Here is a 14,298-nt window from a genome sequence, read left to right on the forward strand (position 1 = left end):
TGATCCTCTCAGATTGCCTCTACTTCCCAACAAGTCAAGTCAATAGGAAATGTGGTGGGCCTAATGTACCCCAGTGGGTTTGCAGCAGCTTGAAAGTCCCAAATGTGCCTTGTTTTGCAATATCCCAGATCCATGTGCAGGAACACCTGAAGTGAATGCAAAAAAACCAATACCTTCCTCCCTCCCCATGTGACATGTTGCACTGGTCACTTCTGTTGACCACTGTATGAGCAATCACTTGCACAGATAAATCCAATAGTAACAACATCAGGACCAGCTTTTTGTGAGAGGGAAGAGCTCCAATCATTGGATACTAGCATTTTCCCCCCGACTAACATTGTCATGAGCATCTATGGGAGTATTGAAAGTCGGTGCAAGCCAGTATTGCTATTTAAGCAGCTCGCTGCTGTGTGTATCTACATGCTGACTCGAAAGCTTTGGGATCAAATCACATCGGGCCCTGACACTGCAGAAAACTGGCACAATACACATTACACAGAACAAAGTGTTTGGAATGAAGAGATCAGGATAGAAATCTCCATGGCTGTTGTCACTGTCCTTTCTAGTGTGTATTTTTTAGGACTGAAAGAGGGTACGGTGACATCCTTTCAAGGAAGGCTAGGACAGGAAATACAATCAAGAAAAATAGTAAAGTGAATCAAAACAGCTCCCCCCAAAAAATCAACATGACTTTACAAAGTAATTGCTGTGAATTTATTGAGGCCCATTTTCTTACAAGTGGAACATTCCTCTGTACAACATTCATTTGAAGAGGCACAGTTTTCCTGCTTTTTTGGTAGCACAACGTACCAGACAATCCAAATAAGTGAGACACGCATATTGAACAGAACCATGTGTTACCAAAGCAGCGGATTTATTTGCTGCCAGAACAGCTCCCACTGACAAAGGGGGGGAAAGCGGGACACTTTTGCAAGTGAGCAATGGCTTGTTTCTTTGGCAGTGGAACCAGTGGAAACGATGTTTCAGATTCACACACAAGCTCTTCGGTTCTGAATGTCACTTTTTTCCAATTGCAGCCACAGGATACAAACCAGGAAGCTGTGGTTAGGTTTTACAGGGCTTGCTAAACATAGGGAACTGAACATTTACTGAATTCAGTCTAGGGTGTGTTGAGGTTGTAAAGACAATTCAGTTTCAACATGGTTCTTTCAGCACACGTTTTTGGAAATGAGTAAAACAAAATATTGTGCATCATTGAACAATGATGATTTTCCTCTCTTAGAACAAACAGAATTTCAAAACCAAGCTCAGCAAAAATCTTTAAGGCATAATATGTATACCTTTCTTCACATTAGTTCACTGGCAAACAAACAAATCAACAAAAGGTTGTTTTGCATTGAAGCAATTCAGTGGTTAATTTGTGTAGGAAATGGGAACCGCTAAACAAAGAACTGAGGATACAATTCATAGTCTACAGAAGGAAACAGACAAATATCATTGCTTTTTATTAACAGTTGGTTTCACTCAACAGCCCACAGAGATAACTGAATTGTTCCAGTCTCCAAACTGGCACCATTCTGAGAAATACCATAATGGCAGAAAGGAAACTGATTAACCTAAACATGTGGATTGGTCTTTATTCACCCAGTACTTGTATGCAACAGCAAGGAAACTTTCTGCATCCACATCCACAAATCTGCATTTACTTCAATCTTTAACTTGGGGGCCACACAGGATTCAGATGTTTTATTTTAGACTGGAGAACTGTTGCAGACCTTTAGAAAAATTCTTTGTGGAAATAATCTTTTGCATCAGCACACCAGGCCCAAACTAAGGTTGCGGTTACAAGCCAAGCATGTAGAAGTACGAGAGACTTGGAGGCTTTCTGCATGCTGCGAAGCCCAGTTTTAGGGATCCTGCCAATTTCGACACTTTTCCAAGGCTGAACCCCTGCCTCTCCTCAATTCTGCAGGGATAACTGTTTCTCAAATATGCCCGATGAACTTTACTGGACTTACAGAAGAGAGGGACAAAATCTACTTCAAAAAACTTAACACATGGATATAACTGAGGTCAGTAAAAGGGGCCTGAGTGGGCCGTTCTTAGATACAGCGCCTTTCAGCGAATAAGCAGCATTTTAACAAAGAAGCAAATCATACAAACTAGGTCTTCTTGAGCTTTTGCGGAAACTTGAAGGAGAGGGAACAGGCTCAGAGCAGAGAAGAGTGCAATTTTCCAATCTGGAAATTTAATAAAGAAAAGTCTCCATCATATGAGATCGATCATTTGCAGAAATACACGGTAGGTCGATTTCTGCCAGATAGGATGCATATTGTTCCCCTTAAAGTGAACTCTGTAGTTTTCCATTTTAAATGCTATTTTACTAGAAATGTTTTGGTAACTGATGTTTGTTCTGCTTCTATTTATTTCTGTTTTTAAAAACATTCATTTTGAAGGGTATATCGGAAAACCTTTAAAATTAAATGAAAGAAAATAAATCTCTAATTCTGAGGCCAAATTTACATGTCACCTCTGCAGATGCTACAAAAGTGCTGTCCCAGAGCTTGCTACCATCTTGCAATGGTAAAATATAAAAGCACCAATCCATTGTTAGTGCTCAGTTTGCAGCATCAACATTCCCAGTGCGGATGGGGCATTGCTGTGAGAAACACTCAGCCACTTGGGCATCCAATGCAAAGAAGGAAACATTTTATTGGCAACAGCCACACCAATGAGACTATGAGCCCGTTCACACTATACAAGTGGAGTGCTAAGAGACCAACTAAACTGCCATAGTTCTATCCAATGGAAGCCTGGGAATTTCAGTTTAGCGAAGTGGACTTGGAATCCTCTGCCAATGAGCTCACCAAACTACAAAACCTGGAATTCCTTGGGATATCGCCATGGCAGTTAAAGTGGAATCATACCATTGTAGCTGAGTTCTTTCAAATCAAGTGCAGGGATCTAAATTTTGGATGGCGCACTTAGCCACAGAACTCCATGGTGGAATCACAGTGCTATAAATGCATAGTGTGAAAGGTCCACTTGTGCAAAATTGATCCAGATAAAATCCACAGCAAATGATGTGCAACTACCTTGCCCCATTGAAATCCATGACCCCCAGCATGGTTAAGTTGTTCCTCTTACATAAACACTATATACACTGTCTAGGCTTAATTTAGCATGTTAAAAAGCAGGAGATTCAGTGACATGCCACACTGAACAAAAACAACTCAGTGAAGCTAAGACAGAGCTTTCCAAACTCTGTGTTGCGACATGTTAGTGTGTCAGCTGCAAAGTGCAGATGTGTCACACGAATGTAACAAAAAACTTCTGGGTCTATGTGAAATAAGCAACAATTTTTAAAAAATATATAAATGAAAGGTGTTCATGAGACATGTTTCCTCATATATTTCATTATTGCAATTTCAGCATGTGTCTGTATCTCTTATAAGAGGTTGGTTGCAAGTAAAACCAAATAACTGTGTTGCAAAATGATGCATCTCCAAAAAATGTGTCACTAACATGAAATGTTTGGAAAGCTCTGAGCGAAGGATTAGCAGCTTCTTGCCGGAACAGCAGCCCAGTCTCTGGTATCTTCTAGCAAGGTACTTTTTAAAACTGAGGGCTATTGTAGAAACAATCTGTGATGGTTATTCATAAGACCCCAAGTGTCCCAAGTATGGAGGAGGGAATGAGCCTAGACTAGCTCATGTCTGTTGTATGAACCTCAAACACCTTTTCCAGCCCACCCATAAACCATAATTATCTACCAGAAACGGCTGTAAAATCCCATTGAAGCAGTTAGATGATAATACAGAAAATAAATGATCACTTCTGAGGTTAGGGGGAAAGACCCAGAAAGGGGGTAGGTGTAATTAATTTCAAGACTGATTCTAAATTGAGAACTAAATGGTAATTCTTCTGCCCCATTTCTATTACGACTGATTTACTGGATGTATTTGCAAGTGGCGGTCACAGCAATATTCCAGGATCAACCATGTGCCCATCTGCAATGTAAGCATCCTGCATGTAGGCAAACACACATTGCAGTTCTATGCAGCATGGGTACACGAATGTATTTTCTTTGCACAAAGATCCTCTATTCAGTTGGAGTCACATACAACTACTTTCTATATAGATTCCTGCCATCATCATAATCATCATCACTATTATTATTATTATTATTATTATTATTATTATTATTCTGTTTTATCTCTCCTGAAGGAAACTCAAAGCGGCATTTTCTGTATAGCTTTTCCATCTTTGATCATGCATAACTTTGGGGGCTGTCTTTTGTCTACATTGCAAATTATAATAAAAAGCCAATTCAATAAGAACTCTCTCAGAAAGAAAATAAGGATATGGGGGTGACCTGTGCTACAACAGGTGTGAAGAGGATGAACACTTTACAAATGTGTGTGTGTGTCACCCTTGCATAGAGGCCATGGAAATATTGTCTCTATCGTTCCCATTTTAGTTTACAGGCTGCCAAAAGGAGCAGATATACAAGAGTATTTCAAGAATAGCAATATCACATTTACAAAAAAGTGAAGCTGCTTGATACATGCCACACTATAGTCCAGGCATGGGCAGACTTTCTAACTTGGCGGCCGCATGGTGGGCCAGAGCAAGGTGGGTGAGCCGGAAGGAGAGGGTTCTCCCCAAGTCCCCTCCCTGTCCTTTCCTCCCCTTCCTTTTCTCTTTTGAAGGCAGAATGTGAAGAAACATTTGGATACCAAAAGGGTTGTTCTTGGTCAGGATGAGATGGTGGACGGGAGAGAAAAAGTGTTTCCATTAGATCCCATATTGCCTACTCCTAATATAGAATCCTAGAGTTGAAAGAGACCCCCAAGGGCCATCCAGTCCAATCCTCTGCCATGCAGAAAGGAACATTCAAAGCACGCCCAATAGACAGCCTCTACGGAAAAGCCTCCAGAGAAGGAGACTCCACCACACTCCCAGGCATCCCATGTCACTCTCCAGGAAGTTCTTCCTAATATTTTCAGTTGAATCTCTTTCCCTGCTATTTGAACCCATTGCTCCCTTGTGTGCTGGTCTCTAGAGCAGCAGAAAGACAGCTTTCCCCCTTCTCCTCAATGGGACACCCTTTGAACTCTTGAAATATGGTACTCATGTTCACTCTCTACCTTCTCTTTTCCCAGCTAAACATCCCCCAAGTGGAAAGGAGGAAAGAAAAAAGAAGGAAGGAAGGAAGGAAGGAAGGAAGGAAGGAAGGAAGGAAGGAAGGAAGGAAGGGTGGAAGTGAATGGAGGGAGGGAGAAAGGGTGAGAGGAAAGAGAGAAGGAAGGAAGGAAGGACTAAAGGGAAGGTAAGACAAAAGGGTGGAAGGGAAGAAAGGATGGAAGGAGAAAGAGGGAGGTAAGGAAGGAAGGGAGGGAAGGAGGAAGGAAAGAGAGAAGAAAGGAAGGATAAGATGGTGAGGGGGAGGGGCTGAGAAAAGAGCCCAAGGGGCTGCATCCGGCCCCCAGCCTGGGTTTGCCCATACCTGCTATATGCGATGCTTCACTTATTTTTAGATTCTTGAACAGAATGCCAATCCTGGGTGGGCCAAACTGCAGTCCGTAACACCCAATAGCCCGTGAAACTGAGCTTATACAATAGTGCCCAGTATTCTCTCTTACAGAAAAGTGGGAAACTAGGGAAGGTTGGGAGGTACACTAGCTCTCCAAGAAACCTTGGAGGGATGTGCTCCCGACCACTTGTTCCCATTAAAAAATTGCACCTAAATGCCCTCTTCTGTTGCCCAATGATTTAATGGACTCCAACCAATTAGTTTCCTTTTCCTAACAGTCAGTGTCTGTTGCAAGCTTGCGAAACCATTTCTCCACCATCCACCATGCCCCAAGATTTGCCCCAGGAAAGAAAGGTCAATTCTGCTTCCAAAGCAGATAACTGACCTGGGAACATTAGTTTCTACCTTCTGTTTTGCTTTATCAGTTGACATTTCAAGCAAACCTACTGTTTTCTCTATATTGTATTGTTTATAGTGGTGTTAACTGCTTTGGGTCTTTTTAAAAAGAGAGATAAAGTGGGAAATAATAATAATAATAATAATAATAATAGACAGCTTGAATGTATTTGGATAATAGAAAGGGAGGACTGAAATCAGCAAATGCACAAAACATGAACTATTGTAACTTTGGAGACTGGAGATACTGATAGATCGAAAAAGTCAAAATAAGTCCCATGCTATGCCCCTAAAAGAGTTTACATTCACACTTTAAGCCCCAACAATTTGAAAACCTCTCTTTAGGAAATAGAAAGTTGAAAGTTGAAATGTTAGTGGAATTTTTGCTAAGATGGATTTGGAAAGCTGATATTCTTCAATGCCCTTGAAGTGCTTCAAGGTGAGAAGGTGCTTCCTGGTGCCATCATTCAAAAAATACTGCAAAACTACTTTGTATTTCTTCCCCCCTCTGCTTAAAAAAGGGTCAGAAACCATATTTTGTGAGGGGAATTGCAAACAAAAGACTAGGTTGCATGGAGGCCCCATAAAATGTGTGAAAGGTAGAACAGCTTTGTCTGAAAGCATCCTCAGATACTGAGCAACAAAAGGAAGCTCAGAGAGAAATTGTGGCTCAGTTGTTTAATGCCCATACAACACTATATATCCCGTGAGGCAGGAATAATGTAAGGGAAGAACCATAGTTCTTAAATGGCCAGTTCCTTAAGAAATACAAAACAGAAAAGGATGGGTTAGTGGGAGGGGAAAGTACCAAATAGCATATATAAGTAATTTACTTTTGGGAAATATAGTACAAACTAGCCATCTCTATGTGTCTATGGAAGCCCACCAATAATTTATTTATAGGAAGTGCTATATAAAGGGTAAAATAAAGTATGTATAGTCTTATGTGCCATGTACATATAGAAATATTCATTATGAAATATATACAAGGACATCTTTTCTGTCATCAGTGCCCAAGAAATGGAGTTAGAACCCAGTTAATAAACTGAGCATGAATTAAAGACAAGATTACATTAAAAAGCATTCAGGTTTTTTAAAAAATCTAATAATATTGACTAACAAAGCATACCAACTTCACTTTGAGAGAGAAGTCACCTAGCTCTTTCCACTTATGCATCAAAAATGTGCCACTCAGCAGCCATTTAGGTTTTGCTTCTTCATCCAAAAATATAATTGCTTTATGGAAACCGGTAAAATATAATTTTGCATAAAAACGTATTAGCAAGGTGTGACCAAAAACCTACTATGTGAGCCACACTGCCTTTCCCAGACTTGCAACTGAAGTATATCATGCTTATAACACAACATGAATGAACACACACACACACACACACTCAAATAAACCTAAATTGTCAGGACAATCCTTCACTTCCAAGTGAGAAGCCAGACACTTTTCTGACATCTTTTTTTTGTGCTTGACACTCATGCAATCTTCAAGGAATTCCAACTGTATTAAGACGTATGAGAGAATGAAACAAAGTGTGAAACCATGAGAAGTGATGGGAAGAGATGGTGTATTTTCACAGCATTAGGCATTGAGAATGTGACCTCGGATTCATTTGTTACAAAATTAGCCAGCTTTTTTTCCAGCATGACCAAGTCCCACGATGTTCAAACATATACCAATACATCACTTTTCTTCGCCATCCATTTAGGGTTTGCTCTCTTTCAGATATTACTTCTCCTTCATTATTTATAATATGAACAAAACCCTGGTGCTTTAAAAATTCTGACTGCTTAAGAATACATATGTTAAAATGACCATGTACAACTTCACATTGTTTTTTTAAGGCATGAACCATGGCATATGAGTGGGAAGAGCTTCCAGAAAAAGCATTATGTCTTTTTTGATATGGCCAGTCCAAGCACATCACATGAGGGAACTAACCTGAAGCTGGAAATGAATAAGGAGTGTGATTCAAGGTTCAAAAACTGCAGGTGTAGACATTCTAGACAAGTTTGTTAACACAGAACTTGCTTTGTTTTGGAATTCCATGTCTATTTTAAGCACCAGATACTCTTCAAAGCATCTTTGGCTAACTCAGTACGTGCTTCTCTTGTGCTGCATTTTCCGTGTCTGAATCTTTAAGGGGTGTTTTATTTAATGACTGCTGCAGAAATGTTTGGGGTGTGGGATAATGCACTTTTGGAGGTCCATTATAAAGATGAATATAAAAGCAAATGAAAGGTTTCCTGCAGACCCACAAACCACCCTTAGCTATAAGAAACATGTGCATAGTTTTTTTTTCCTTTTCCTTTAAAGAGTGATATGTTACTAGATCTACATTCTCAGTTTACCAGAGTTTGAGGGTTTCTATTTTACTAAAGCCAGGATCCTTTCGGAGTTCCCAATACGTGTCATTAGAAACCCAGGCTTCTCTTTGATTGGCATCAATAACTTTTCTGTAAACGTAAAAGAGAACAATTAGTATGAGGCAAAATACACCCAAAAATTCCTTTAAAAGGAATCAAACTATAATCCTACTAAAATACTGCCTGGAAAACACGTTTTTTCAAAACCAAAAACAAAATAGGTCTTAATTATCACTTAGGACCCTTCTACACTGCCATATAATCCAGAAAATCAAGGCAGATAATCCACATAATCTGCTTTCAGGTGGATTATATGAATCTACACTGCCATATAATCCAGTTCAAAGCAGATAATCTGGATTTATACAGTTGTGTAGAAGGGGTCTAAGTGGTAAGGAGAAAGGGACTAGAGTCTAGATTGTTTTAGCGACTAGATTGAGGCTCTACAAGGAAAACAGCATTTTTGTTTTGTGGCATATACACAACCTTGCCAGCCCCAGCTTCTCTTTGAGTATCAAACTAGAAAGAGCCATAATGATGATGATATTGATTATAATGATGACAAAGATAAAGTTCTCTTTTCCAGTTCGGTACTCATGGCTAAAAAATGCTGAATTGTGAAGTTCTTTATTATGGGCAGCAATACAATTGTGCAAGGCAGCTTTTGCATGCCCAAGGCACTAATGAACTGAATCCAATTGTTCGTATCACAACAAATTAAACATAAGCTTAACTGATTCTAAGAATCTGCATCATAATAACTGTTGGTTCAAAATGTTCTGAGGAATACCTCCTTTACCAAATAATACATTTAATTTGTATCTTCCTCTGTAATATTGTTTCCTTTTTGAAAAGCTCCCACTTTATGTAGTGAGATGTAATACATTCCTTAACATCAGTAACTCTATATATTCATGTATAAGTCTAGTAAATTCAGTTAAAAAAAATCAACATAGGTCGATTTATCAACAGGTCAATGTAAATCAGTGGTTCCCAACCTGTAGTCAATGGACCACCAGTGTTCCACAAGAACTAAAATATGGTCCGCAGACTCACCATTACTACACCATTGCAACAAGAGCAACTGGTCTCATGAAACCGTCTTATATTGCTGAGGCATATTAAATATGGTTTTCTGTGGGCGAGCAAATGACGACTACTGGATGGCAGATGTTCTGTATCGGAAACTAGAGCTGATGTGGTCTATCCAATGCAATTTTCTAAGTCAGCACCCCAAATAACCAAACCAAATCTGAAGTTCACCAAAAACTAGTTCGTAACCCTTTTGGTACTAATGTTGGAGAGTGGTCCCTGGTCAAAGTGGTCCCTGATCAAGTGGCTCCTGGTCAAAAAAAGATTGGGAACCACTGATGTAAAGACTGTACTTTAACTCTTATAAAAGAGGCATATACTCATGCCTGATAACATACCTCACTCCATCCAATAGGGATGAAAATACTACGAACCATATATGCAAGTGTACCTCATTATTGAGTTCACTATCATCTATGTTTATCTTTTTTAATAATCAGAATATGATAACTAATTCCAAGCTTGAGATGGTTTAAGATAAAAAGTAGTAAGCGCAGCTTGGATGTGCAGTGCTCTTCTTGGCACCCAGATGGTCCTGCTGTGCTCTACATTAGACATGGCATCTGTCATAACAAAATGATTTCCGAAGTTCCTAAATATAGGACTATTACTAGGACTGAGGGTGCCCAAAACAAAACCCTGTGGAAACAACAGTCACAATTCTAACCCCTCCATTGGGAAAATAGCTTAGAAAGAAGAAGACTAGTATTTACATGGAAATCAATCTTAAAAAAACCTGTGAAAGTAAGGAAATGACATTATAAGTGGGCAAGAGGGCTAAAAGAAGGATTTTTTCTGGAGTGGGTGAAATGAATGACCAATAGGATTGTCAAAAATCCATGCAGCTGCCCTCCTTCTAAAGCAGTGGTTTTCACCCTGTGGGTCCCCAGATGTTTTGGCCTTCAACTCCCAGAAATCCTAACAGCTGGTAAACTGTCTGGGATTTCTGGGAGTTGTAGGCTAACACACCTGGGGAATCACAGTTTGAGAACCACTGATTGAAAGGATAATGGCAGAGGAAGAATAAAATCATAGATGGGATTTTATGGTAAGTTTTTAAGTGTCTTTGTTGTAACATAAATTTAAACACAGTTTTAAAATTAATCCACTTGTGAAAAATATTTCCCTTTCAATGTAAACATAATTACAAAGGAGTATGTCAGGACCTTTGAGGTCAATGCTTAGAGCCTTTGTACACTCAGTATACCTCATCAATCTGATGCAAAATTACATAGCTATATCTCCAATAAGCGAATTGCCATTCACCAAGTAATAGTTGTACTTTTAGTCCCTTTTTTCCTTCAGAAAAAAGGGCGTGTGCCCATTAAGGAAAGAAAAAAAATGTGTAGAACTGACTAGGTCTGGGGTTTTCTCACTCTTACTTCCAAGTAGGCAAGAGGAAGAAATGCAAGTCGCAGACCCAGCCTCCTCAGTAATACAGTTTTTAAAAGGAAATACAAATTGAGCCATCTAGGTCTTCTCCTTCCTAGCTTCTCAGAAGTAGGAGAGAGAAAGTCCCAGACGCAGGCCCGTAGCCAGGATTTCGCTTCGGGGGGGGGGGGCTGAATTTTGGGGGGGGGGGCTCAGGGGGGGCTGAGTTTCGGGGGGGGGGGCTGAGTCTGAGTGAAAGAGGGTCTAGCCTAGCAAACCTTTTGTATCATTACCCCAATACCCCCATGCATATGGGATGTATTGAGTATGGTGATCAGATCATGATATAAATAAACATAACAGTTTAAATAATGCACCAGTAAGGCCTTTTCGCGAACCACCATGAGAATTTCGGGGGGGGGGGGGGGGAGGCTGAAGCAAGCCCCTCAAGCCCCCCCCCCCCCCGGCTACATGCCTGCCCAGACATAGCCAGCTTTAATGCGAGGATTAAGGGAGAAAAGGCAAGACACCGATTTTAATTTCGGGACCCCAAACTATTATGCGGAGGTGACTATTACGCGGTGAAATGTGGTATATTTTTTAGCATTTTATTGATTATTTTTATTAATTTTGATCAAATGAATGTACTATCTCTTTCCCAATAACTTTTCTATTTCTGCTACTAAGAATAAGTAATCTGCTTAAGCTTTCCTACTCTATTACTCAGCTGTAGATTTATTTGTAGCAAGAAGTAATTTACATACTTAAAAAATTTTGGTATGTGTTCCATATGATTTTCTTCTAAGTAGCGCCTCCGGTTTCTCTGGAGTTCCTCTATTCTTTGTTTTTCTGTGGCCGCTGCTTCTAAATGCCCCTCTTCCAAGAACCTACAATGAAAAAATGTTATAATTTTAGTTGATGCCCACATTCATGCAGTGGAAAAACAAAAAATGCCGCTAAATAGTCTTTAAAATTGCATGTTCCTGACAATTCTGTGAGAAACTGACACCCAGCTAAAGCCATCTTAATCGATTAATACATTATTAGTGCATTATTTGTAAATTAAGTCATCAAGCAAACCAACACAAGTGCATACGAGGAAACTCAAAAATTCTGAAAAAAACTACCATGGTTTGATTGCTTTTAAAATATGCAACAACAAGTAAAAACAAGCACCATTTTAAAATACACATTCCATCATTTATGTGTGTATTAAAGAAAGGATGGCTGTTCTAAGATACCACCTGCTTTCTGCAGTGTTTCTAATTTAAAAACTAATATTAAACTAGCTCTGCCTTTTGAACTTATCAAAATCCTTTTAGGAAATTCATGCAATGAATCAATGCATCAAATGTGGCATCCCTGAACATTAATGCTCCTTTATCATCTCTCCTCTAAAGCAGCCACAGACATTAGACAAGCAGCATGACTCTTGCCTTTGATCTGGCCGGAATCGTGCATCTGTTCTTGGAAGGAGGTCTTTCAAGGCAGGATCTAACTCATTCAGCTCAATGGCAAACCTTGTAAAGCCATAGTAACGCTCATAGTTGGTTGGCATCGAGCCTACATTAATAGGTAAGATAAAGTTAGTTGTTAATCTTTGGGAGAAAAATAGGAAAACTCTGCATGCAAAAGAAGGTGCCAAAGGGAAAATAACCACTTGTAGCTTGTCATAACATCTCTGTGAGAGTGACACATACATTCGTCAAACACCTTGCCGTCGCTATCTAAGGAAGGCCAACACTATTACCTGATGTGGCTCTAAAACAGCAGATGGAGCAAGACCTGATCTATAATATGACCTTGAGTGGCCCTTAGGAAATGATAAAGCAATCACATCATAGGAGATTGTGGATGTTATAGGCTAAAAAGCAATTTTCCCAAGCTCTTCTTGGGTGAAAGTTGTGGTCAATGCCACCTTAGAACAAGGCAGAATTCCAGCTTGCCTAAAGGAGATAGCTGTGAGGTCCATACAGGGATTCAGCCTGGTAAATGACTTTGGAGAGCTGCACCTGGCCCATAGGTTTGGGAACCTCTGCTCTAAACACATCCTAATTACATCATGCCTTCTATGCCAAACTCATAATGAAAAAAAAACACCCACAAGTGAGCATGAAGCAACTAAGAATTTCCCTCAAGAATTTCTAGAACCTCTCCAGTTTTGAAATGGTGACAACACAAATTAAATCAAGTCTAGTTATCTCCAATAAACTTAGGGCCCTTCCACATAGCTATATAACCCAGAATATCAAGGCAGAAAATATCACAATATCTGCTTTGAACTGGGTTATCTGAGTCCACACTGCCACATATTCCAATTCAAAGCAGATAATGGGGGATTTTCGACCTTGATATTCTGGGTTATATGACTGTGTGGAAGGGCCCTCAGTCACTTAAACAATATATTGTTTTTACCTGGCCGCCATATACATTTTGCCGAAGGCCCAACGCCACAATATAGTCCTTCATGCCACTTTCCAAAGAGACGATGTACCACCTTTCCTTCTTGATCCATGATGACACCATGAACTTCGTTTACATTCGAATTCCAGTAATTCACCTGGAAACATATCAAAATACAATTTTTAAGTCTAAATTATTGTCAGTGTGTCTCACTCTCTACAATGCTAGAGATTAGGTAACTGGATGAATGTTTTATGAATGTGTGTGTAACATTCTTATTTTAGATCAATGCCCTCCTCTCCTCACATAGTCACATCACTGATATTCAACCAATGCAGCCCTACTAAATTGCAAATTTATATCACTATCTTAAAGTTGTACAGCACTAATCAGCTGCTAGAAGAGGAGTAAACTGGGCTACAAATAAATAGTGCCAATCTCTTCATATAATTGAGTTCATTAAGCTGTATGTAATTGGGCTGCTGAGTCTAGCCTGAGTTAGCAGTTGGGACCATAAATACCTAGCTCTGAGCTATACTATCTATGACAAAACAAAAGATCTGTGTATTAATATGTTTCCCCTCATGATTTCTATAAAATCACATAAAATCCTTGAAATACATTTTGATCTCTGATGGTAGGACACCTGGCTAATTAAAGAAACTGGTTGGTTAAATGCATGGGTTTTGGTCAATAAACTAATAAATCTTGAAGAAATAATTGTCAGTCATGGCCATCAAAAGTAACAAATGTTTGGAAAAAGGAGGAAGAGTGAGGAAGTTTCAAAGACCCAAGACTGAAAGTGAAATGGTTTCAGCTGCCAGTCTTAAGATTATTTGACAGAATCTTGTTGATGATTCATATTGCCAGCAGCCGCCACCAAAACTACATTTTTGATTCAGCTGATTCCCAAAATAAATCTCTTTTAAAAACAGCAAAGCTTAAAAGATCTCTTTGTTTCCTCTTCTGAAACAGGATCTATCAATAGTCATTTCAAAATTGTCAAATTGTTAGTCATGTATTTGTTCAGGGTTTTTTTTCAAAGCAAGCAATAAATAATTTTAGCAATTTTCCTCCTATTTTGAGAAGGTATTTGAAAACCAATTTTTGAAACCAATTTACAATTGAGGGATTCTGTGCAAAATTCACAGTTTCAGTGATTGTGC

At 39.3% G+C, this 14,298-nt stretch overlaps 1 protein-coding gene across 8 annotated transcripts in view; it reads right to left on the reverse strand.

Moving 5' to 3' along the window:
• Positions 1–700: 700 nt before the first annotated feature.
• Positions 701–14,298, reverse strand: part of OSBPL6 (oxysterol binding protein like 6) — a 117,258-nt gene continuing 103,660 nt past the window's right edge. For 7 of the 8 annotated variants that reach the window (XM_067471294.1, XM_067471289.1, XM_060779741.2 and 4 more), the window contains 4 exons: positions 13,145–13,289; positions 12,166–12,292; positions 11,494–11,616; positions 701–8,356 (listed from right to left, as the gene is read on the reverse strand). In XM_067471294.1, the coding sequence (XP_067327395.1) occupies positions 8,248–8,356; positions 11,494–11,616; positions 12,166–12,292; positions 13,145–13,289 (504 nt within the window). In that variant the 3' untranslated portion in view covers positions 701–8,247. The remainder of the gene's footprint in view (positions 8,357–11,493; positions 11,617–12,165; positions 12,293–13,144; positions 13,290–14,298) is intronic. The other variant, XM_060779734.2, reaches the window with a different exon arrangement.

The sequence above is a fragment of the Anolis sagrei genome, chromosome 1, assembly GCF_037176765.1.
Source record: "Anolis sagrei isolate rAnoSag1 chromosome 1, rAnoSag1.mat, whole genome shotgun sequence".
NCBI lineage: Eukaryota > Metazoa > Chordata > Lepidosauria > Squamata > Dactyloidae > Anolis > Anolis sagrei.